At 46.6% G+C, this 27,029-nt stretch overlaps 1 protein-coding gene across 1 annotated transcript in view; it reads left to right on the forward strand.

The window, feature by feature from the left end:
- Nucleotides 1-8,488: 8,488 nt before the first annotated feature.
- The window catches only part of etnk2 (ethanolamine kinase 2), a 34,739-nt gene continuing 16,198 nt past the window's right edge, over nucleotides 8,489-27,029 (forward strand). Inside the window, exons 1-5 of the mRNA XM_079741481.1 lie at nucleotides 8,489-8,820; nucleotides 13,093-13,230; nucleotides 13,622-13,743; nucleotides 19,765-19,905; nucleotides 25,213-25,355. Of these exons, the coding sequence (XP_079597607.1) occupies nucleotides 8,674-8,820; nucleotides 13,093-13,230; nucleotides 13,622-13,743; nucleotides 19,765-19,905; nucleotides 25,213-25,355 (691 nt within the window). The 5' untranslated portion in view covers nucleotides 8,489-8,673. The remainder of the gene's footprint in view (nucleotides 8,821-13,092; nucleotides 13,231-13,621; nucleotides 13,744-19,764; nucleotides 19,906-25,212; nucleotides 25,356-27,029) is intronic.

Genomic DNA, 27,029 nt, shown 5'->3' on the forward strand with positions numbered 1-27,029 from the left:
AAGATAATTCAAAAATATCCTATAGGCTATAAATGAATAGTCTACTTAAACACTGAAGACTGATGGACACTTTTACTGCAATGAGTAGGCCTACTTTACTTTGATGTTACTTTTGATACATGTGAACATTTTGATAATAATAGTTAAATACTTTTAATTAAGGAATGTGTTTAATGTAGGATGGTGCATACTTCCTATGGAAATATCTTCTGCGTTCTTGCAAAAGAGACACTTTAGGTTGCCTTTTCTTCTTGCATTCGGTTAATGTTTTCTTCAGTAACCCCTCTTTTTCATAGAAAATCCCACAATCCTACCTACACTAGAGCTAACCATGGAGCTAACAGCTGATGTTACTTGCCTGTTAGCTAAAGCAACACTACTTAAAAAAAGAAAAGGGAAAAAAAGCAAGCACTTTTGGTCGTAAAACCGTTATCTACAAACTATCTGTACTTTCACTGAAATGTATGGACATTTCAGTGAAGTACAGAGTATTATTAGTAGTAGTATTAGTAGTATTAGTAGTATTTAGCCTGTAAGTATCAAGCTTACTGTTACCTCCTCAGCTTCCACGCTCCGAACCGTAGTTGGGAGCGAGCTGGTCTCTACAAATTACTTGGCTCGTTGCAGGTAACTTGTTTGTCTAGTGGTCCAGGTTGACATAGCCGAAGCACAAACAGGGAGACGTTGGTTGGTTGTACGAAAAATGAACTTGGCTTTATTCCTTCAATGACTCCAACTGATTCGCCCGCGGTCACACGTTCTTCCTACCCACAACACACCTGTTCTTTTTCGTCACACCCATGTGCCACACAAACATATTTTCCCCAACAAGCCACCAGGGGGAGGCAGAGATTGCAACACTACCCCCACTCTGGAGAATGTTTAAATCCTTAACATCTTTCCAGCATCACTACACTGTACACAGGAAAATATTAATTAGACAGTCCTTATACAACCATCCCCAACCATAACGTGTTTCCCACAGTCCCTGAAGGGGTCCTCTTCCAGTGGAAAGTTAAGGTGAAAAGGCAATGCCCATAAACGTCAATTAAATCATATTCCATCCTCCTTCTTTCGTACATGTAAGCAAATGGCATAAACACTTAAACATCCAATGGGAAAAATACGACTAGAACTATAACCACTCCACTTAACATTAGCGTAAGGTTACTTCAGGGTGCAGGATTTTAAATGCAAAAATAGGGCAATATTTTCTATTAAACAAATCACATTTTTCTTTCTTTCGCATTGTTTTTCACACGCATGCTCAATAAGTGTCTTAACGGTTAACATACCCAGGATGCTTTAACAAAACTATGCGGCCCATTAGTATTCAAATTACCGACTGGTGATAGTAAACAATTACATTACACCGTTAAATCGTATAAAACTTAACATTTTTAACCTCAACATAGTCGAGTTACACTTGTAATAACACAATACTGGAAATACAATCTTTTGCTTTGACAATACTGGAACTTTTTTTTTCAGAGGAGAGCAGCGATCCGCCTACACCCAACCTCAGGCAACTATGCTCAGTGACCAATCCAATCACCAAACATGTCTGGAGCTCTGCGGACCCTCCGGGGTCGATGCCGAGGGGTGGAGCTCAAAAGAGGACGAGCAGCTTCTCCCCTGGCCGTACGCGAGGTCCCAGCCTCCTCCAGCGAAGGCTCAGCGGGGTGGCAAGGAAGCTGGCTGCTGCTCAGTGATGGTGGTGGAGAGAAAAGGCCTGGAAGGGCCTCCACAACAGGGTCCTCCGTCTCTGGTGACGTGCCCCAAAGGTCGAGGGGGCTGATGTCGGTTTCGGAAGAGCTGGGGTCTGACGACGGGGGTGGCGCCTCCACTGGTGCCCACGTTTCAGCCTCTCGAAATATCCAGCCGTTGTTTAGTGCTGTCCTGGAATGGTACACTTTGAGTTTGTCGTGATGAACCACTTTCATCTTCATCCTCGGACCCTTTTTAATCCGGTAGACCAAGTCGTCCAGTACGCCCACGATGAAGTACGGACCCTCGTAGGAAGGCAGGAACTTCCGCACTTTATCCTTTACTCTCTTGGTGCCTTTGATTAGGAACCATACTGCATCACCGACTTTGTGTTGGACTCTGCAAACATTTTTGTCATACTGTCGTTTGGCACGAACAGATTTTCCCAGCGCCTCCCGGGCCAACTGGTGAGATAGCTCGAGCCTTTCCCGGAGCTGTACAACATAGGATGGAGGGGTAGTAGTGTTGTCCGGGTCAGGTGGCAACCGAGCAACAAGATCCACTGGCTCTGTAATTTCCTGTCCGAACAGCATCATGTTAGGCGTCAGGCCCGTGGAGCTGTGTTTGGATGCACGGTAGGCCATGACTGCATATGGGGTCATGATGTCCCAGTCCCAATGACATCGTTCCCCAGTGGTGGCTTTGATTTTCTGCAGGGTGGCATTGAAGCGTTCTACTTGGCCGTCTGACTGCGGCCGAAACGGTGTGGTCCGTGTCTTGTCGATTCCCAGCAGTTCACACATTCTCTGGACCACAGCTGACTCGAAATTGGTACCTTGGTCACTGTGTAGGCAATGTGGAGCTCCGTACCTGCACACCCACTCGGAAACAATCTTCGCGGCCACTGTCGTTGCTTGTTCATTGGGAACCGGGTAGGCTTCCACCCATTTGCTGAAATAGACTTGTACTACTATTATGTAGCGGTTGCGCCTTTCGGTTTCATTTAATGGTCCCATTAAATCGACTGCGATGCGTTCGAAGGGGGCACCAACTCGCACTGTGCCCATGGCGGCTTGAGGTGTTTTCTTCGGGCGGGCTTTTGCAGCACAGCTAGTGCAGGTGCGGCACCACAGAGTGACGTCATCCCTCATATTGTACCAGTAGTACCGGCCCTTGAAACGTGCGAGTGTCCTTTCTCCTCCAAAGTGGCCACCGACTGGGCCATCATGCAGTTGTTCTGTGACTGAGGTGCGGTACTCTTGAGGCAACAGGATCTGTGGATAAAACACCTTTCCATCTGTGCAGTAGAATTTCCTCAGCAAAACACCGTCTTTCTGGTAGAGCCTTTTCCACTGCGACCAGTAGGCTTTGGTGGCAGGGCTGTAGGGTGCTATGTCAGCCCAGGGTGGCCTGCTCCTCCCCTCGTCCATCCACTTCCTCACTGGTGCTATATCTGGGTCAGCTTCTTGGGCACTGATTAACTGTTCTTGGGTCCAGCCACTGAACAGTTTGGTTTGGGCTGGCTCACTCACCCTGTAGACACCTGGTCGGAACAGAGAGCCACCTTGATCATCACTGAAAGCGTCCGCTACCCCCACTGGAAGATACTTAGACTCAACTGCGGGGCTGCCTCCATAGCTATCTTCAGGCACCACTACCCCCACTGGAGGTTGCGCTGCAGGAGTTTTCACAGCATCCTCTTCATCCTCTTCGGCCATGTTGCACTGAATCCCCTTGTACTGGAGCTGGTTACTAAGGCTAGGCTCTGGCACTGTGCATGGGCATGACGTCCGGCAGGGTCTTCTGGAAAGCGCGTCCGCATTTTGGTGGTGTCTCCCTGGACGATGGATCACCTGGAACTCGTACTCGCTAGTTTTTCAAGCCAGCGAGCAAGCTGACCCTCAGGTTCCTTCATCCGAGTCAACCAGCGCAGGCTGCTGTGGTCAGTCCGTATGATGAATGATCTCCCTAGCAGGTACTGCCGGAAATGGGAGGTGAACTCGACAGCTGCCAGAAGTTCTCGTCTGGTGGTGCAGTAATTTTGCTCAGTGGCCGACATTCTCTTGCTCCCATAGGCTAGCACTCTCTCCTCACCTTCTTGCACTTGGGAGAGGACTGCTCCGATTCCCCAGTCACTGGCGTCTGTGTCGAGGAGCAGTTGGCCACTGTCGAGGGGATAGCCCAGCACCGGCGCTGACGTCAACCGGCTTTTCAGCTGCTCAAACGCCTCCTGGCATTCATCCATCCAGTTAAAGCGCGAATACTTTTTGGTGAGTTCGTGGAGGGGCTTTGCAACTGTGGCAAAATCTTTGACGAAACGTCGGTAGTACGAAGCCAGGCCGACAAACTGATGCACTTCAGAGACGTTTCGGGGTGCGGGCCACTCAGTCACCTTTTGGACCTTTTGGGGGTCTGTGGCGACACCTTTGGCGGAGATGATGTGCCCCAGGTAAGCTACTCACTCTCGGAACAGGAAACACTTTGATGGTTTAAGTTTCAGGATGGCTGCGCGTAGTCTGTTGAACACTTGGCTGAGCCACTCCAACATGTCGGTGCCGTCCCGCCCCAGGACAATGATGTCGTCGAGGTACACCAAACAGGTCTCCCACTGCAGCCCGGCCAGGACACGGTCCATGAGCCTCTGGAATGTGGCCGGCGCATTGCATAGTCCGAAAGGCATCACATTCCATTCGAACAGGCCCTTACGTGTGCAGAAAGCAGCGGCTTTTCGGGCTCTCGGTGTCATTTCCACCTGCCAGTATCCTGATGTTAAGTCCAGCGTACTTAAGTACCTGGCGCTGGACAATGTGTCTAAGGTGTCCTGGATGCGGGGCAGTGGGTAAGCATCCTTAATGGTCCTCTCATTTAAGGGCCTGTAGTCGACACACAGCCGCGAAGTCTGGTCCTTTTTCCTTACCATAACGATTGGTGCAGCCCAGCTGCTGTTGCTGGGTTGGGCCACACCAGTGTCCAGGCTCTGCTGCACCTGCTGGTCCGCTGCAGTTTGTTTGTCTCCAGCCATCCTGCGTGGTTGCTGTTTCACAGGTGGACCAGGGGTGGTGAGGATATCGTGCTGCACAAGGCCAGTACGGCCAAGGTCAGTGGGCCCCGTGGAGAAGACGTCACTGTATGACCGTAGCAGGCGGGCCACCCTCTCATGGTCCCCCTTGGGCAGACTAGCACAGCTCTCATTATACAGGACCCGCAGGTGGCTGGGTAGAGAAGCAGAGACAGAGTTAAACGGTTCGGAGGCCAGTGGGGCGAGGGGTGGCTGGAGCTCCAGCTTCCCTAACACCGTTGTAGGATCCCTGCCACAATGCCTCTCTTCAACGTGACAGGTAGGGCTCCAGGGTTGAAGACTCTGATGGGAACGTTGGTGGACCGCTGCCCCTGTACGACGATGTGAGCCACTAGTACGTGGTGTTTTTCAATGAAACCTTTAGTTGGGCTCAGCATCAGGTCTCCGTCGGCAGCATGGCGGAGGTGGGCATTGCCGGGGACTACATACTCACACCCCGATTCCAACACTGTTGTGCGGGCCACTCTGACAATGTGCACCCGGGACTGATGGCTTGGGTTAAAACGAGGTACCCTCTCTCCGCATAGGGTTATCTCACGGCGACCATAGTCCAGCTGGGCACTCGTCTGATGTAGGAAAGGGTGCCCCAGGATAACCTCTGTGCTCTCTGCTGTGTCGGCCATGATAAAGTTCACATTGGTAGTTCGGCTCCCAACTCGTACTGGTAGGTTGACTTCCCCCAGCACTGCCAGACCACCGGGGCCGATGCCCTGCAGGACCTCCGCGACAGATGGCTCTATTGGGGGTCTGGACTCTGTGGGAATGGAGTTGAAGAGGTGGAGGGGCAACACATTCCTCCGAGCACCAGAGTCAAGCAGAGCACACACTTCCAATCCATATATCAATATTTTAACACACATGTCATCTTCCTGACTAGCAGTACAGGTGACCACTATACCTGTGTCGGGTGCTGTGTTCTTATTGACTGTCCGAGCTTGCTCTCTGGGTCGACGGGGAGAAGGGCAGTTTCTCATCATATGCCCTAGACCGGAGCAGTTGTGGCACTGAACATCCCCCATAGGCATTTTGACATTTGTGTCTTTCTTCCGGTGCCACTGCTGATTAAATCTTGGAGCTCTCTCTGGTGAGTCGATGGACCAGACAGCTACCCCCACTGGCTCCACACAAGCTGGCATGCTGTTATTTTCACGGACCGTGGCGGCTCTGGCTCTCTGATTTACAAAGCTGCGTTGGCAAGGCTGCATGAATTTTGTGACTGTTCTGGCGGCCCTCCTGCTTTGTGCGATGTCATATGCTCTGGACAGGGTGCGCGGCTGCTTCTCCAGTAGTTTTTGCACCACCTCGGCGACGGCCAGGGCGTTTGTGAAGACCTCCACACTGATGGCGTCCTGCTCTAGCTCTGTACGGTCAGCATACACAATGGACACTTTCTCGTAGATGTCATCCCTTAAGAGGTGCAGTGCTTCGTTCTGCCCCCTAACCCGCTGTCTCAATTCAATGCCGATCGCTGCCGCATGCTCGGAGCGCGGACTGTATGCAGTCTCTATTTCAGCCAAAATCCGCCGGTAGCCCCAGCGGTCAGATCTGGGATTTTTATGGATGATAGCTCCAGCCGCGCCATTCAGGCTGAATCTCAGTTGCACCGCCATTGTTGCATCTGACCAATGATTTGCCCTTGCACAGCTTTTGAACCGGTGAATAAAGTCTTTCCAGGAGCCCGTTCCATCAAAATGACCTGGCTTCAATATTGGAATTCTCTCTCTATATTCATAATGTTCATCGTCACTGTTGTCCATCGTTACAACATCTGGCCATGTGTGTGTTGACCATGGCGCCGGCTTGGCGCTTCTCGCAGCTGACTGGCCGTATTGGTAGGTGTCGCGGTGTGGGGCATAGTAATCATCATAGCTTATTACTCCACAACGCTCCACGGGCTGGGGCATAGAGGGTGGAAAAGGTGTCGAAGTGAACTGAGGGAACAGTACGTGGGCCGGGGCAACAAGGTTTTGTGCCGCACAATTCACGGGGGTGAACGGGTTAGATCGCTGGTTAGCGGCATGTAGGGCAAACGTTTGAGCATTGCTATTTTCCGACCCGTAAGGTAAAGCTGCAACCGGGTTGGTTGCCATATGTTTTGAACAGTCACAGGTTGGCTGATTAAAGTATTCGGACTCACCCCTTGCTTTATATTCCACGGGCGTTAGGAATGGGTTAGTCAACCGTGATGGCGGTGGCGTGGGGGGCGATGCTCGGTTGAGCGATGGCGTCTGGCCGTGAACCATCCCTCCGTCCGCGGCTAACGTTAGCTCCATGCTAGCCGTGAAGGGGTTAGTGCCGTCGGCATATTGGCCGTCCATGTGGTTAACTGAGTCCATATCAGTGTCCCTTACATTCATTAAAAATGGGTTGGTGCTTATGTTTGAGCATGCCATCCCGGACGAGCCCCCAGTGTTACCTCCTCAGCTTCCACGCTCCGAACCGTAGTTGGGAGCGAGCTGGTCTCTACTAATTACTTGGCTCGTTGCAGGTAACTTGTTTGTCTAGTGGTCCAGGTTGACATAGCCGAAGCACAAACAGGGAGACGTTGGTTGGTTGCACGAAAAATGAACTCGGCTTTATTCCTTCAATGAGTCCAACTGATTTCGCCCGCGGTCACACGTTCTTCCTACCCACAACACACCTGTTCTTTTTCGTCACACCCATGTGCCACACAAACATATTTTCCCCAACAAGCCACCAGGGGGAGGCAGAGATTGCAACATTACCAATGTTATTTAACCTCTCCGTGGACGCGCATTGGCTCTACTGAGCAATGTAGTGGCAGTGGGGCCGTTCATTTTTTCTCGTAATAACGAGATCCTGATGTCGTAAATACGAGATCTTTTCTCGTAATTACGAGATCCTGATGTGCTAACGGCTACATAAGGTGTGAAACTTTTTTTTTTTGGTGAATGCTCAGCGCCACCGTGTTAAATGACCCCAATGTTATTATTTTCTTAATTAAAATGTGAAAAAAAAAAAAGTATTCATCCCCGGGGGTAATTAAGGGTAAGGCACGTATTATTAAACAAATTATTTTTTAATTATTATTATTATTGTTATTATTATTATTATTATTATTATTATTATTATTATTATTATAATTATTATATATTATCAATTGATTAACCTTATATCAACATTTACTTTACTGAGAACAACTGTTTATATTATGAATCTTAAACCACACGTTCTTTGTGTGTGCGCGTGTGTTTGTGTGTGCGTGTGTGTGAGCGTCCGTGTGTGTGTGAGAGAGAGAGTGGAGAGAGGCATACAGTGTGTGTGTGTGCGTGCGTGAGAGAGAGGCCGATAGTGCGTGTGCGCGCGCGTGCCTAGTCATGTATGTGTTTTCGCGCGCGTGCATGCGTGTGTGTGTGTGTGTGTGTAACAGTAATAACCTCCCAAACGGCTCGGTGGGCTCATACTGAGCTAGTCACGAGTGGACTGCGGACAGACCATCGACAGACTACCTAATAAACGGGTCAAAAAGAAAATGAAAAACAGAGGCGTTGAGAATAGACTCGCCATTCACTGGCCCCTTTCGGGCTGCTTCGGGCAGGATCGGGTGTATTCGTACCATTTCGGAACTTGTGGGCGTGTCCGAGTGTCATTTCTTGCGCACGTCGCCACGCTGCAATCGGATGATTCCACGAGGGGCGGGGCCAAACTAGAGGAAGCCGATGACTGACCTGCTCCCAAGGAAACCACCGGTACTCTCCTCTCTACATCTTCAGTGGATTAACTTTACACTCCTTCTCACAATCTCGGACAAGGCTCTCCAACAAAACAATACTTGTATTACCAGATCCTCGGCTTGTATGCTGCAAGTTTCTCACATTGTCTTTTGGACGATTTGAAGGTTTAATCTATCATAAACGACAACAGGAATGGAGACCGAGATCCATGTGCCTCTCGGTTCGCCCGTCATCAGAAGATTCCCCATCTTCGTGGACGAGCACCAGGTGACGGATGGAGCGATCCGGCTGATCAAGGAGCTGCGGCCGGCGTGGGACCCCGACCGCCTCCAGACCAAGGTACCGTCCGCTAGCTGCTAGGCTAAGACTGACAGAGGAACCCTCTGCTAGCTCTCCGCTAGGCTAAGACTGACATTTATATTTAGGGGATTTTGCTGACGCTTTTATCCAAAGCGACTTACAACCATTCATTCACACATCACACACCGACGGCGGAGTCAACCACGCAGGGCGACAGCCAGCTCGTCAGGAGCAGTCTGGGTGAGGCGTCTTGCTCAGGGACACCTCGACACTCAGCTAGGAGGAGCCGGGGATCGAACTAGCCAACCCGCGCTACCTTCTGAGCTACTGACAGCACCGAAGCATCACTGGACGTGGACGCTAGCGAGGAGCACGCCCATAGCAATAGACCCATGGCACTAGACCCATGGCACTAGATCCATAGCAATGGACCGTCTACACAGAGCCATGGCAATAGACCCTCTACACAGAGCCATGGCAATAGACCTTCTACACAGAGCCATGGCAATAGACCCTCTACACAGAGACATGGCAATAGACCATCTACAGAGAGGCATCATCCCAGGCCTAACACATGTCTGCTCGGTATTGGCACCCTGGTAACGGGTAGTAGACTTGGCTTCACTAGTTTCAGTCTAATACCGATTACAATAACGAGTTAAAATTGATATATAAGCTCTATGAGCCAGGTTGTATCAGAATCTCCACGAAAGCTCTACATTTATAAACTTTGGTCTTGGAATGAAGCTTTAGCCAATTACATTAAGCCAATCAGCGTCGTCCTTTTGCAACCCGTATGTAAATGCTGCAAATGCCCTATGGAGTCACACAGTGACTAGGCTAGTGTGAGAGGTCAGCTGTTGCTGACGCCAGGACCAGACCACAGCTCCATTGAGTGACATGCAGTAGTAAACATGCATGGTGTGTAGCCTACCTGGATGCTTGAGCAGCATCTTACATCCAATTCTTTCTCACTAAATACCAAAACAAAATGCAACTATGGTTTACGATCTGTGTTATTATACCCTGTTTAAATTGCTGTCAGTTTAAACTTTAATAGTATTCATAAACCGAGTCAGTATGTGTATATGTTCGTCTGTATATATGTATAATCCAATGCATTATGTACTATTATTATAATTTGCATTTTAAGATGATTTTATGTTTTTTTTAATCATAATTGGCCTTCCTTATTTGTCTGTCACTCACTACTGTCTGAATATAGGCCAACTTCTCCTCCAGCTACGTGCAGTAACTCTTTACTCAAAACGGTCTTTACTCATGTGAGCACACTGGTCACACTGGTATGATAATGTTTTGTAAAAATATTCTGGGGCAAAATATATTATCTGATATCTATAATGTTTAAAGATAATATGATCACCTCCTCTCAGAACCGCAAAAATATAATACGTTGATGTAGTGATAGTATTTCAATGCATGTTTTGTATTAAATAGTGACCTTCAGGCCTGTATCATGACCTCAGTCTATATCGTATCTAGATGAATGCATTATGCATGCATTATTCCTCACCATATATATGAAATAGGAGTATACATATGGTATACTTGTGTGTGTGTGTGTGTGTGTGTGTGTGTGTGTGTACTATGTTGTTAATATCAGCAGCCTCCACCACAAACACACACTTCATGTCTGCAAATATGTCATTGGTTTGGGTGACTTTATTGGGCCTGTTGATGTCTATGTGAAATTCACACATCCAGAATTGAGAAAGTTGGATAAGGGGAAAATGCATAATTGATTCCCGCTAAGTGGATGGAGTCGCTCATGTTTCGTGGCTAGGGTCAAACCTGTTGCAACAGGAATGGCTCCCTTGCTGAATAGCACACAGTGGTGACAACAACGTCCACTGGCTTTGTATGAACCCAACAGGGTGGGGGCAGGTGGAGCCGGCGTCTGTTTACATCCCAGTGACTAATGCTGGTCCTCGGGGGCCCACCAGCTCCACCCAGCCTCCCCATCCTGCCCCCTCTGCTCTGTGATACTGGGACAATGTTTACGTCCTTCCCTGCCTGTCACATCGCCATGGTTTTTTCTCAATGAGAGCGCCTGCTTTGTCGTGCCTATCTGCTTTGGAACCAGACGGGGGGCCTACAAATAATCCCCTGTCCCCAATTTGTTATAGTTGTACCAATAATTAATGAGGTGACATCATGATATATAAAGCTAGCTAACTTACATCTGTGTTACTACAGTTGTTCATGGAACAACAACAGCACACATCTGTGTTGTCACATTTTTTCATGTAACAACTCACATCTTTGTTACTACATTTGTACATGTAACAACACACATCTGTGTTACTAAAAATGTTCATTTCACAACACACATCTGTGTTACTACATTTGTTCATGTAACAACACACATCTGTCTTATTACATTTGTATATGTAACAACACACATCTGTGTTACTACATTTGTTCATGTAATAACACACATCTGTGTTACTACATTTGTTCATGTAACTATAAAGCAAAATCACTATGTGGCTTTCTTACTGAAATGCTGCAGACATTCAGACTTGCAGTGATAGGTCAAATGTTCCAATCAGTGGCCAACAATACTGTTTCTTTCAATACATACTAGTCCAAAATCATCTGTAAATGTGAACTTTGGAAAAGGACATTCATTTTGTACCCTAGCTGCACGGCCTGTTGAGTCTCAGAGAAAGATGAGAGTATCAGAGCAGGACAGAGCAGACTTGGACTGGATGTTGTTTGACCAGCAGCGGCCGTGTTATGGTTGGCACTCTGCAAGGTGTGAGTAGAGAAACAGCGGCCTGACCCCCGGTGCCACCTGGACAGGATGGACCGCTTTTAGTTTTCTTTTCTGGAATGACACACCGTTCCAAAACATCCTGACCCAGCACACCAGAACGAGGCACGTTGCAGTGTGCCTCGTCCTACAACTTTCCCAGGCTAGGGACGGATTTGATGTCAATGCAGGTCGAATATCATGCTAAATAAGATATGATACACGTATGAGACTCCCATGACCTGTATAATGGATATGGCATCCAAGCACCTAACAAACCATTACATTTTTCAGATGTCCCTAAAAGACAAAGATTAAAGTATTTCATCCAAAGTTATGATCACTAAACAGACTATCCCTTCTCAAAATGAACCAACAATGCTAAAAGTGGAGTTAGCGCCCTCCCAGTACACAAAACCCATGCTAGCCTTTCATCGATGCACCAAACATGCACCATACCATTGCTGCTGCCGCTGCTTACCGGAGAATGTTTACCTACCTTTCGTCCGGGAGGTTCGCTTATTGCTGTCCGTCAGCGCATTTGATGGACGGCCCTGGCCGCTTATTGTTTGTGTCCCATGGCTAGACTAGATCAGTCATGTGATGGTGAAAGTCGTTGGAGGGCAGTTCAGTCCTAATGGAATGCCTCTGTCTTTACAGTGAGCCACGTGTGGAATGCCAGTGATGTGTGGCTGCTGGACAGCCATGTGTATTGTTATTGTGCTCTGTTTGTTTGTGGGTGGCAGTGTCCATTGAAGGGGGGATGTATATTGAAAAGTTTCATCGCAAGCTTCAGCAGACACATTTTTTACATTTCCGGAGACAATGGGCAAACAACCCCCTCTGACTATCCGATGTTGTGATACCACCCTTGTATATCTCTGACCTTGTAGGATTTTTGATCGGAAAGGATTCAAGAGTCATTGAATCACTATGGCATCACTTACAATTACAAAGTTGTGTCAATGTCAGCTTCCTGCAGCGGACTGAATATACTGACACGCAGGGGCGTAGGAATGAGTTTAACATTGGGGGGGACACATATCGGAAACCTGACAGATCCGGTATAATTTTTAGGTGGGACAAATGCGCCTATCTCCGATATTGGAGGGGACACGTCCCCTCCGTCCCCCCCGGTTCCTACGCCCTTGCTGACACGGCATTGGGGCAAAGTACATACGTTATAAAGAACCGGTTGCTCTGTAATCTGCAATCCAGTTATCTTTTGCTTACACATGTCCCATAGCCATCAGAATTGCTATCTTCCAGAGAATTACAATTAAAAAAAGGTTGCTCTTGGACAACTTGAAATACCGTCCACCAGACTCCACAGAGAGGGGTCTATAGTGTCAACACCTCCTCTTTTGTTTGGTAACAGAATGCCACAAGGTCATTCTTCCCAATCACAGCCGTTGCCATTGCTTCACTTTCTGCACTACAGACAAAACACATTGTTTTAACCTTGTGGTCACTGAAATCTGCCGCAGTTACTCATTGTTTAGTCTTTAAATTGGTTATTATTTTTTTATTCCTAGCTCTTCACCGATGGCACCACCAACAAACTCGTCGGCTGCTACGTGGAGGACAGCCCAGACGACGTGGTCTTGGTCCGTGTCTATGGCAACAAGACAGAGCTGTTCGTAGATCGAGACAATGAACTCAAAAGCTTCCAGGTAAAAAAATGGTGGACACAGTCAACAATGTAAAAAAAAAAGATATTGTTTTAAAAAGGGCTGAAATTATTATTATTTAAATATTTCTTAAGCCTGGTATGTTTATAGATTTACAAAGACAAGGTTGAAGAACTAAATCCAAAGGGTGTGCGTTTGAAATTTTTTAAAATAATAGTACTTAGTTGTGTAGCATCTTATCATAGCGATCTCTGTTGTATACGAGGAATAGATTAACCTTGCGATTGTTATTGCTTGGCACTTTGTTCAATGAACATCCTTGCTGTACCGACAGCGATATAACTTCTCTTTCTTCTGAAAATTGTACTTATTGTTAGTCGTTTTGGATAAAAGCGTCTGCTAAACATCCTAAATGTTTGTGTTTTGTCTTTAGGTGCTGCACGCAAACGGTTGCGCTCCTCGTCTCTACTGCTCTTTTCAGAACGGCATCTGCTACGAGTTCATGCCGGGGGACGCTCTGGGCACCCAGGACGTACGCGACCCAGCGCTGCTCAGGTTGGGGCGCGATAACGCACACCACAGTATCACTGGGGATGTTAATGAGAGGAAGACCCTGTCAGGGGGGGTGGAAGCATCCCACGTATCAAGCCGCACTGACCAGACACAGGTGGACTGATCTTACTTTGAGAGCCCCAGGGAACTCAAAGATCAATACCAACGTCGTTTAAGATGCAACGTGTATGATTCGGCCAAATAAGTTCTCCACACTCTTAAACAGGGGGCAGCATATTACCAACGAACACCAAATGCCTTAACACTGTCACTAACGTTATACAATGAAGTACCTTTAATAAGATATTGCTACCTAACCATATTAGCATTAACAGCTGTTTACTTACCAGTTGTTAATGCTAATATGGTGTTGTGAGAAGGTACAGATGGCTGAGCTAGCTGCAAACCTAAGGAAATATCTCTGCAACACAATACCAAGTTGCCCATGACGTTACGTGAAAACAGTTTTTTCTGACGTGAAAACCTTTTATTGATAACCGTAGTTGGTTTTTGAATGTTTTTAACAAATCATCTTCCAATCTTAGGACGTAACATTGAGCCCATCCTCATTAGTAGGCAGGAGAATTTCAGAATGAAAAATAATAAATTAATAACATTGAACTAATTGCCTCCCCAAAATCTGCATGTCCACCTTGAGCCCTGCCTCTGGCTGCAGAGAGCCCCTCCCTCTTCTACATCGGCCACTGGCAGCAGACTGTGGCAGGCCATTGACTTGCGAGTTGCATCACTGACAGGCAACCACAACATAACGCCATCAAGTCACCAATACCAGTTGAGAACTACGCATAACCTGTATTTTGCGCATACAAACAGCATAGCAAAATGTCCACAGATAGAAGTTGGAAAGTAATGTGTGCACAACTGATGCAATGAGACACAAATAAGACGATCGTGCTAAGCAACTATATTTCTACAGCTTTCATTTACTGTGGATGCACGGAGAAGCCTTCTTGGATCTTGAGGTCGGGGGTTGTGAGGATTTTGCAAAATTTATGATACGGGAATCCGACATCAGGCAGCCTTCCAGTTGAAATGTCTTTATTTGCATAAAGTTAACTGAAGGACAGCTTTGTCCTACCCCTTTAACCCTGCTGCATGCCCCGGCCACCTGCGGCATCTCGTCCAACACAAAGGGAATGGGAGGCGTGGCCAATGGCGAGACACAATATATGGTGGGGCGTCTGCATATCTCGGCTGTGAGAGTGGTTTTGGAAGTGTAATTAGTAGGATGTGACATGCCCCCGTTAGGGATGTTAACCAATGACCGTTTGACCGATGGTTGACCGTATCAACGTTAACCGATCAAAATTGCAACGTTAACCGATCAAAAAAGATTATCAGATGAGGTGACTTATTGGAAGTTGGAAGGACACCGCGTCTCTAGCCCACTGTTTAATTTCTCCTCAAGTCTTAATTATTCCCGCATGCCAGCGGCGGAGAATATGATCTCTAAATTATTATGGACAGTAGACTAAACACTATAAGACTACAGTTAGCCATCTCATTCCAAGATCTTTTTGTGTGAAGTGAAAATAATTATCCCTGACCCTCAATTTTTCCGTCTCCTCCAAACTAAACAAGCGGCGTATCTTCGGAGCTGTCATTTTCTTAAAGGTCCCATGACATGCTATTTTATGGATGCTTTAATAGAGGTATCAGTGGGCCACTAACACAGTATTCAAAGACGTTCCCGAAATCCAGCCGTGGTGCAGTTACAGCCACTCCGAGACAGTCGCACATTGAGCTTCCCTCAAATGCGCTGTTTTGGTGTCTGTAGCTATAATGCAAATGAGGAGGAGCGAGGCGGGTCAAGGAGGAGGGTGGGGGTGTGGCCCTGAGTAGCTTGCAGCCACGGTACCAAGGGCTCTGTTTACAGTGGTGTATGGAGAGGCGCGCACAGCCTTAAGCCGTGTTCTGTTAATATTCTAGAACACACAGGAGTCCTGGAGCTCTATATCTAAATAATATCATATTATACATTGATATTTATATCGTATAATATATATTATCACAGCCAAAAGCTGTGTGAGCCTCTAGACGATAATATGAATCTCAAACGACCATGTAGGGTTCTCCGACGTCTCTTGTTCTTCCACGTCCACATCAATCTGAAGTAGACTGAACCACGACATGGAGGAGAAAGGGATTGTTGACCGCGGTTGTCTCCCGCCGGAGCCTCGCTGCCGAGGGACCACCGCCTCGGCGCTGCCGAGGCGGTGGTCCCTCGGCAGCGGGAAGCGGGGCTCAAGCGGGAGACATTCGAGGCCAACAATCCCTTTCTCCTCCATGTCGTGGTTCATGCACTTCAGGGAGTCAAAGCCAAAGTTCCTTTCCCCCAATTCATTCTCAACCATGGCTGAGATAACTCCCACTACGAGTCTCGTGTGGAAATACCAGAGACGAGAGTCCGACGTGTTATGCGCCATAACACCAACAGCGTGTACAACACTTTGTGTGTACGCGTGTGTACGACACACGCGTTAGAGTCCTGGAGCTCTATATCTAAATAATATATAATACATAGATATCTATATCATATAATACATATTATCACGGCCAAGCTGTGTGCGCCTCCAGACGATATTATGAATCACAAACAACTTCGTCTTCCATTTCCACATCAATCTGAAGTAGACTGAACCGCGCGCTGCCCGCTGCCGGGCGGTGCTGCTTCGCGGCGGTGGTGCCTCGCGGCAACCGGCGGCAGGCAGCATGTCACAGTTCATACTTCAGGGAGTCAAAGCCAAAGTTCCTATCCCCCAATTCCTTCTCAACCATGGCTGAGATAACCTCAACTACAGTCTCGTACAAATACAAGAGACGACGTGTTATGCGCCATAACTTCAACAGTAAACACTGTGTGTAAACACACACACACACGCACACGCACACGCACACACGGCGCTCGCACGGTCGTGTCTCATTGGCGGGCCAAATTCTCTGGGCGGGCCAGGGAGAGAAAGGGGAGGAGTTTAGATCCTTATGACGACATATGGGACCACATTCCAAATCAGCGCACTTGAGCCTCCGGTTTTTCAAAGGCGAGCAGAATACCTAGTGCTCGTTTTACACCGAACGCAAGTTTTAGCCACTGGGGGACCACAGGCAGGCTAGGGGAACTCATATTTATGTTAGCTGCTCATTTATGTTTAAATGAGCAGCGGCAATGTTGCAAATGAGCCCCTAACGCTGCCCTCTTCCGATTGGCCCCTGGTGAATCCCGCGCAGGGTCTCAACCAGGTCCGCGCCATCTCAGACCATTGTGGGCATTCGAGCCCGCTCTCTACACACGGTCAACTTGCAGTATGCATCCCTCGTGTTTCAATTCAAACACAGGTCGTGCCGCGGTTAGAGCCACTGCCTCTCACTTGGAGAGTGTGTGTGTGTGAATCGGAGACAGAAAGGGAGAGAGATAAGCAGAGATACGAAATAGCAGCGGCTGGCGCAGCTCGAAATGGCTGTTATTTCAAATAGCCCATTGTAATCTGATCGGTTAACCGGTATTAACCGGTTAATGAGGCTCGGTGGCCGGTCAAGAATATTTTACATTTTCGCCATCCCTAGCCCCCGTGCAGGCCGGCGTTCTTGTTCATAGAGAGAGGGGAACGGGATGGCCAGCCAGCATTTCTTATTTATAGAATATAGCAATTTTTTTTTAATGGGGTCTTGTTTGACATCCTTTTGTCCCAAGTTCATAGGTCACGTTATGTATATAAAAAGATTTTGTCATAGGCACTGTGGATCTGTGATCAGCTGACACCTCACCTCCAGGCTGTCGCTGTCCACTAAACGTGTCACTATCATTCTTATGGCTCTTTATGACAGCTATGGCCTCAATGGGTGTCACAGGTCTACGTTTGCAGAGTAATTTGATGACATAGGCTGGGTTTCTCAATTCAGCTGATTTGCATTGATATTTGTATTTAGGTATTTGTATATGCTGTTTTTGGAGATTCAAATATTGGAGTTTCTTTTTGTATCCCTGATTGACACAGCAGATTGACAGGCAGGTGAATGGGCAGGCTCAACTTAGGTGCTGTCCAGTTGTCAATAATGGACAGCTCTAAACTGATCACAGTCATGCAAGACTATGGCAAACGGCAATATATAAAGGTTGATATGTTGATGATGTCAGATGGCCGCAAAGGGCTACTGTAAGATTGCTGACTCATTCAATCTTGATCTGGTACTTTGCACTTTACAGCTCTGTGATTAGATCGAGTAGTCGTGTCACAATGTGATGTCAGACTACAAATGTTATTGCCCATATGTATTGTGCGTGCTCAGTTGCTTTTCACAGAGATGGGACCCGAAATATGCATTGTAAACACTGTTCAAACACATAAAAAGTGTGCACGCTTTTATATTTGCCGGTCCTGGCATATGACAGTAGGGTTTAAAGAGAAAAGAGTACATCTGTATGGACGATTTTCTTGGACTTTATTATTTTTAAACACACAGAAGGCAATTAACATTGCGTGTACCCCGATCGACAAATAGATCCACACTCACTTTCAGAACATCGTTTGACATGTGAACTACTTTTTAAGCATTTGTTTATCTCTTGTTTAGAGAGGTCTTTAAATTGTGTACAGATTGAACACCTGTGGATTGTGATCTGCACATCAGAAGGAAGGGAGTTGTTGTTCCCTCAGAAGACCACTCACATTGCTTGTACCAGGATCAACAAATATATTAGACTTGGTCTTTGTAAAAGGAGATCAACATGGAAATTTCAGGATCAACAAATACCTCTCCTTCACTCGTGTCTCATGTTAGAAAAATATATTCACGCTCCTTTGAGAAACCTTTTTATTTTAGGGATCAGCTGCAGCATTGGACGAAACTCGATGAGATCCACAAGTGCCTATAGACCAGTAGTAAAATGATCAATACCTTGGGGATAACACACCCCCCATCTTCATTGAACTCTCAGCGCAAAACACACTTTTAACAAACACAAACACAGGATCAACAACTTCGCAAGAGTTGGATATGATATATGATATGATATGTTTCCCCTAATAACCTTGAAAGATTTGCCTTTCAAAAGATTGGTCAAAATTGCAGTTCATTCTCAAAAAGAGATACCCTGCCGCAAATATTTGAAATAAGAGCGTCATTTAGATAAAACAGGATTCAAATCCTACGTTTTCGCTTATCAGTGAACATCCAACTCTGCCTGGGTGGCGTTCTGTTGGTGACATCAAAATGCCTTTTAGTATACTCTAAGACCTCTGAACGGAGAGACATCCACGGCGAGGTGGCTGGACTGTGGTGTACAAAATATGGTTGCACATTCTTTAGTATAACATCACGATGTGGGAAGAAAAGTCTGAGCAGCGGTGGGTATTAATGTCCGAGGGATGGTTAGCTTACCGTACACGTATAGTATAATGCCACGGTTCGTGAAGCATTTTATGTAGAACATCGCTCTTTAAAACGCTCATACACAATGAAAGAACTAACAAAGTTGCCGTGGGTCGTAACCATGGGGATAACCTATCCTTCTTTGAACTCGAGGAAGGATTAGAACTAATCTACCCTTAATGTTATGAAGGTAATCTTTTGAATCCAGTGCTAAACCATGTAAAACTCATTGTTGAAAATTTATACTTCGCACACTTGAAATCTTTTTGAAAAGGTACTTTGACCTAAATGCTCTGTTTGTTAAAATAAGAAAATCAGTTTGGTTGTACTTTTCAGAAAATTACAAAATAAACATGACAGGATTGTGGATCGTGATCCTGCTTGATCTTTTATTTTGCATGCCATATCGTCCCCCGCTATATCAAATAACGGTGGATCCATCATTTGTACATTACACGCAGAGTGAATTTTTTTCTGTGGTTTAAACACTGGATTTTAAACCAAACAAAAGCCCAACAAATCAAACCTGCTGTCCAGTGAAACACCGGAGAGGCTCTCATTGGTGGGAAATGTACCCTGAAATGTAGTGGCACTCTTCTGCCAGCCATAAGAACCCTTGGTGTGTCTCCTCAGGATGATCTCCAGGGAGATGGCCCGCATCCACGCCATCCACGCCCACAATGGCTGCATCCCCAAGCCCAACCTCTGGATCAAGATGCGCAAATACTTCTCCCTGGTGGCCACCGAGTTCACTGACCAGGCCTCAAACCTCAGGTGAGTCCTACATTGTTTACCAACAGCCCTGGCTGCCAGGAAGTCTTTGTGAGGCTAGCACAGCTGACCCCGTAAGGGATATATCATGCTTTGATGAACGCACACTGCTGCAGACTAATGTAAAATCCTCCCCTCATTTAGTGCTCTGGTAATGGAATTTGTATTGTCAGCATGTGTTATATAATTCAATATTTTATTTAAATTTGACTGAGATAATCAATGTTGTTTGGCTAATTATTTTTTCGGCCTGGATAATAGTCTAGATCAGTAGTTCTCAAACTTTTCATACCGCGTACCACCTCGGAAAATATTTGTATTCCCTAGTACCACCATTATGACCGATGTTATAAAATATAACAAAATACATTAGCGTAGGCCTGCGTCCTGAGTCAGCTACGCACAGTTCACGCAGGAGGCACATGTATTCCTCAAGATAATATTATTTATTGTTAACTGTTGTCAGCTGTACAAAGTTGTGGCACTAAAACACACACACACACACACACACACACACACACACACACACAGAGACAAACACACAGACAAACACACAGCAAGTGAGAACATTAAGAATAGAAACCTGTTGTAGGCGAAATACAGGTGTGCTCAGCATCAATCCTGCTTCTGTATTTTGTTTTTATGATGGCAAGTGAAGAGAAGCCTTTCTCGCACTGATTTGTGGTCGCAAAAGGCAGGAGAAAGCATGCAGCTTTGTCCGCAAGCGCAGGGTATTCGCTGTTCTGCTGTTTCCATAAGTCCAACAATGACAGCCTTCTGAAAGCATCCTTCAATGAAACATGCTCACCAACACTGAAGTCCTCTGGCATTTCAGAGGTTTTGATGCTGAACAGGTTTTTCATCTAGTTGTTCGCTTCAGCCGTCACTGCAGAATATTGGCGGAACTGTTGTCCGAGTGAGATGCGGTGTGCAATGATGTTGTTCCTGACTTTTGAATCGTTGACTTTGACTGCTTCAGTCAGACACGTTTTCTTAGGAAAAATAAACTGGTTTGTCTTTCAGCACTGCGTGTTCGGTTGTAAGATAACGTTTGAGATCCAATGGTTTCAAGGATTCATTTCTAAAAACGTCACCACATACCACCACATACATATATGTACTCGGTTCACATTTCTGTTCTGCCCGAAATTTTCTCCTCCTGTCTGTACTTCACTTCCAAATAGTTCCCTCTTGGAGCCACGATCGCAGTTTTTTTGAAAAATTCATAATCTTGCCGTCAGTTCAGCTTGTAATTGTGGGTACGAAACAGGCTGAAATTGAAACCAAAATATTACAGGAAAGGCAAAACTTATTTAAACACAGTTTTTAATGATTTCATGGTTAATGTATTTCCATTCGTACTAGTATTTATACATACGTTTGTTTTAAATATTGTTATTTTGTTAGTTTTTTTTAAAATTCGGGTGAATCGTTAGGGTACCACCAAATAGCGCTTTGCGTACCACCAGTGGTACGCATACCATAGTATGAGAACCACTGGACTAAATGTTACATGGTGCACAATATCTAAACAATGAGACAGCAGCAGTTGCCACTTGACCTATGAGAATACAGTTCATTCGGCAATAAGAACAAATGCAAAATGTACAATGATGATAATCAAATTAGATAACAGATAGAGGTCCTCTATGTACTCCCACACGGAATCTCATCTTTTCCATTCTGATATGGACCACTTTCATATGTGGTGCTGAATCAGATACAGGTTGGATTTTTATTCTGATGCGACCTTGGTCAAACTATATAAGTCTGGAATCTCTCCTTTAATTTTCCATTCCCAAAGGGCTTTACTGACAAGCGCAGATCAAAATGCCTATGGACGCATTTGGACAGGCCCTAACGCAGCACTGAGCCACGGAAAAATTACGTCTTTCCCCTCAATAAAAGCTTTAAATCGGTTCCTCTTGTAGTGAAAATTTTGTTTGTTCAATACTGTCCTGATACCGCAATCCGCATAATGTTCTACATCAGAGGCAGCCATCTTTGTTGTTTTTAAAGGCCTCTACGGCACGTCTGCACCGTCATTGTATTTTTCCCGCCTCATTTTAGATGTTGTGACTAGTTGTTCTATTTTGTACCGGGCAGAAAAATTTAACAGGAGCGAGACCAGACCTATCTGCAGAGTAAATGAACCATGATCTTGGGAGATTTGTCTGGTTCCAAGCCTCAATCTGAGCATTCATATTGAAATCATGCGACTTTTATGTCACTCTAGATCGACATTTGTCACAATTCTGTGCTGACGGAAGTCACTGGTGAATACAAACATGAATGTGGGTGTGATGGAGTTGTTCAGTGGAGGGACAGTGAGGATAGCAGGTCATAGTGGAAGTGTAGTTAGATGCTGCCCTTGACACCCAGACATTTTGGATGAAATTGGCTTCAGTGAGCCAATCGCGTCACGGTGCCACCACTCCGGTCACCGACCCACACTTCCGCACATAAGTTGCAGCCATTGATCTACCAAAAGCAATGGTTATCATCTCGCTAACCGATTCTCTGTCTTCCACTGCACCTCAATATTAAAATAAACCGTAAACCCTGACAGTAGTGGCCTCCATGTTTACTTATGGCAGTGTACCAGTGTGCCACAGCATGCTGTGTGTGAAGTCTTTGCTATTGTTCTTTTGTGTGTTGAGGTCAGTTCAGACTGTGACCAGTTAACACGTGAATCCGATACCAGCCATATTAAAAAAATGATGTGAACAGCCAAACCCCAAAATTTTAGCAATAAATCTGAAATAAGCTCTAAGACTTGAAGTGTACCCAACTGTTTGGAAAGATGTAACTTCAAAAAAAGTACCAGCACAAACGAATGTCCCTAACACAAAGCATTCGTAAAGTAAAGTTGAGCCCTTATCAAAGGTTCCTTCCTTCCTACCACGGCAATTTGATCAGTGCACGGTTGAGATCCGGACGGCTGCACGTGACGGCAGTAACCTAGCAGGGAGCTAGCCAAATCCAGAGTGGATTACATAACTGATAGCATAATAACTGGATTAGAGGGCCAGAGGAACGTGTCTCGCTGACAGATGTTTGCGTTGCTACGATGATCAGATCGCCTTGTTCCCTTCTCTAAGCAACACAGGGACTGGTTTTACGATGTGCGCCCGGCTCAAACAAGAAGATTCCCGTCATTTTCCCCTAAGCCAGATGGTCCCAAGACACTCTCCCTATCAACACAACCTTGTCCTGTTACGTGACAGAATTGCTTTGTTTGTCCATTTCAGTCAGCTGTTGCTGGCTGCTGGCCCGAATGAACTGTTCTGCTAAGATCCATGGATGGCCTTTTGAGTGTGTAACCGAGTGACACTGACTGAAGCTGCGAGCTTGGCAGCCACAGGTGGTGAACTGATGGCAGTCACTGGAGAATGGGTGTGGGACTCCCAGCGGAGGTTGATGTACTCCACCAAGCTTCTCTAACTCTGTCTCTTTCTCCTCCTGCTTTTCCCTTTCTTTATTTTTTTTCTCTCTCTCTTTTTACTTAAACCTATTGTATTTGTAACCGTGAGAACCGCAAGATTGTACTCGTGTGAAGAACGAGGTGCTTACCTCACGTAAACGCCAAATTTCTTACATTTACATTTAGGGCATTGAGCAAACACTTTATCCAAAGCGTCTTACAATAAGTACATTTGTCAGAAGAAAGAGAAACAACAATATATCGCTGTCGGTACAGTAAAGATATTCATAGAAAAAAGGGCCAAGCACTAACAATCTAGGTTAACCCATTCCCCGTAAACATCAATGATGGCTAGGATAAGATGCTACACAATGCTAAGTACTATTCCTTCCGTAAGCCATGGACGGGATAACCATCATTGCGACTCTGTAATGGCTGTGGAAGTCCTGGAGACTTCAGAGACACCGGAGATCCCAACACCGTTGATTGAGAGAATCTAAACGTTGCTTTCATGCACCAGCTCCACGTGGATATTGCGCCGAAGTTCAAATATTTAACACAAATTGGCGTAAAAGGGAGATGTCTGGGATTGGGCCGTGCATGTGGGCTGTGAATACCTGCTAGCAGTTCTAACCCTACCATCTCCTCCCATCTGGCTTAGGGTGGATTAGCTCTGTAATCCCATTACTGTTAGTAGAATGGATAAAAGTGGTCTCTGTGCAACCTGCATGTATTTCCTCTGATTTGCTGAGACAGTCCCACCTGCCCTCGGACCACAAACAGAGATCCTTTAACGGACTCATCCCCAAACCTGTAGGAGCCACAAAAACCCAGCAGTGTGGAAGGTGAGGAGCCACAGAGACCCAGCAGTGTGGAAGGGGAGGAGCCACAGAGACCCAGCAGTGTGGAAGGGGAGGAGCCACAGAGACCCAGCAGGGGGAGGAAGGGGAGGAGCCACAGAAACCCAGCAGGGGGAGGAGCCACTGAGACCAAGCAGGGGGAGGAAGGGGAGGAGCCACAGAAACCCAGCAGGGGGAGGAGCCACTGAGACCCAGCAGGGGGGGGAGCCACAGAGACCCAGCAGTGTGGAAGGGGAGGAGCAACAGAGACCCAGCAGGGGGAGGAAGGGAATGAGCCACAGAAACCCAGCAGTGTTGAAGGGGAGGATCCACAGAGACCCAGCAGTGGGTAGAACGGGAGGAGCCACTGAGACCCAGCAGGGGGAGGAGCCACAGAGACCCAGCAGGGGGAGGAAGGGGAGGTGCAACAGAGAACCAGCAGTGGGAGGAGCCAACGAGACCCAGCAGTGGGTGGAAGGGGAGGAGCCAGTAACGGGAGGCAGGCCGCAGACATCCAAAACCCAGCCCGTCATGGCTGACGGCCTCCTCTGAGGAGCCCGACGTGCCTGTGCATGTCCCGCTTCCATTGTTTCACTTGTGCTGTGGCAGTTGGTGGCAAACCACAGTGGTGTGGAGCGTAGAGGTTGCTTTGAGCTACGAAAATGAGCAAGTAATGCAAACTAACAGGAAGCTGGGGTGACCGTGGCAACAAGCAACGGCCACACAAGTTTGTTTGTTTGTTTGCAGTATCATAATAACAATATCACAATTTTATTGACATTTTGTAATTATTTCATCTTTCTATCCAAGCAACACTGCAAATGCCAACTTCTCAATAGCAGAGGAACATAGGGAGGGATGTTTTTTTGGGTTGATTTGCTTTGAAGACTTCACTTCAGCCCTTTCCTGCTGTTTTAAACTCTCTCTCTGTTTTCAACTCTTCTTAACGACCACACCTTGCTTCTACTATTCATCAATTCTAAAAACAACGTTCACCATCTCTCTCTCTCTCTCCCTCTGTCTCCGTCCATCTTCCCCCCCTTCTAGGATCCAGAGGGAGGTGCCCAGCAAGGCGTTGCTGGAGCAGGAGATGCTGTGGATGAAGGAACACCTTTCTGCTCTGGGCTCGCCTGTGGTGCTCTGCCACAACGACCTGCTCTGCAAAAACATCATCCACAACAACAAAGAGGGTATGGGGGAATGAGATACACAACACAACCTAATGAAATGGCAGAGGCTGATGTTTCCTCTGTGGAGTCAGCCACGCAGGGCATCAGCCAGCTAGTCAGGAGCAGTCAGGGTGAGGTTTCTTGCTCAGGGACACCTCGAGACTCAGCTAGGAGGAGCCGGAGATCAAACTAGCAACCTCCCGGTTACCATCCAACCCCTCCCGGTTACCTCCGCTCTACCACTTGCCGCTTTTGATGTGTGCTTGGACGCCGTGATGCCAGTCCACGGCACAGATGCTCCAGTCTGTCTGGCAATTTCTTGTACAGAATAAATAAATACATGACAGATCAAACAGATTTGAGTCAGCCTTGTCCATTATCCCCAATCAGAAATCTGGTACAGGGACTGGCAGAGATAAAGATACAATTGCAATGTACGCACACACACATACACATTAAGGTACGGCCACACTGAACGCGTTACGCGCCTAACGCACCTAACCTGCACTTGATCATTGTGTGTCACAAAAATGGTTCAACGCGCCTACACAGCTAGATGAGCCCGCCCAGCGAAGGTGTCTTGCTTCACCCTGAAGGTGCTTATTTTCGATAATGACCGGCGACGTTCTATACATTATACCGCTTATTACACTGCTACTTGCCAAAACGAAAAAATAACTTCACATGGTGTGTCTTTTTACAATTTATTCGTTACCAGCATTCGTAGTGTTGATTGGCAGAGAAATAGTCTGGCAAAGACGTTGACGTCGCTTAGCAACCGAAGACGCTGGGGTTGACTAGTTATCGGACTACTACCCATGCAAGTGAACGGAGCATTCCCCGGCATTGATAAGACCCGTGTAATAAAAGCCTATAATATTTCTGTTTATGCCATAGATTTCTCCTCAGATTAGGCCAATAAACCAATGATTTAAAAAAAAAACACAAGCTCGGTAAAAGGCCCGGCCCAAGGATAGTGGTGGGAAATATCGGCCCGACCCGGCCCGCGGGTTAGCTCGGGCTCGGGCAGAAAATCTAAACTAGTGCATGACATCCTCCGTAGGCGCTCACAGCTGGGTGAGTTTCACCACCTCCTCATCGTTTCAGCACACACTGAAACGATGACTTGGTCGTCCATGTTCTTTCTGCTTCTGTGCGTCCTCCGTCTCTCTGCCAGTGACATCGGGTCAAGCTCAACGCTGATTGGCTATTGCGGCTAAGCGTCACGCATTGGCGCGTCAAAAGTTAAATTTTATGAACTGCGCGTTATTTAGGTGCGTAAAACGCGCCTAACGCGCTGCTTTAGCGTGTGTAACGCATCTACGCGCCTAAACCAATGGTTCCCTATGCAAAAATGCCGATTTCAACGCCTCTAACGAGCGTAACGCATTCAGTGTGGCCGTACCTTTTAGGCATGGGTCAGAATATTAGATTATTTGATTATTCGTTCCCGGGGGTCAAAATCGATTTTTAAAATTTGGACCGTTAACATTTTTTCCCATTCAAATATAAAGTTTTTCACAAGCCATAACTTTGTTTCCCTGGTAACGCCTGAGGGATTGACTAATACCTGGAACAATCATTACCTTCCCGTAAGGTTCTTATGCAACGGAAACGTTGTTCACTCCTCCAGTAAATAGGACAGACCTTAGCTACGACTTGGCAACGGGAGGTATTCTCAGCTATGAGCCGTTT

This window comes from Pollachius pollachius (assembly GCF_949987615.1).
Source record: "Pollachius pollachius genome assembly, chromosome: 8".
Lineage (NCBI taxonomy): Eukaryota > Metazoa > Chordata > Actinopteri > Gadiformes > Gadidae > Pollachius > Pollachius pollachius.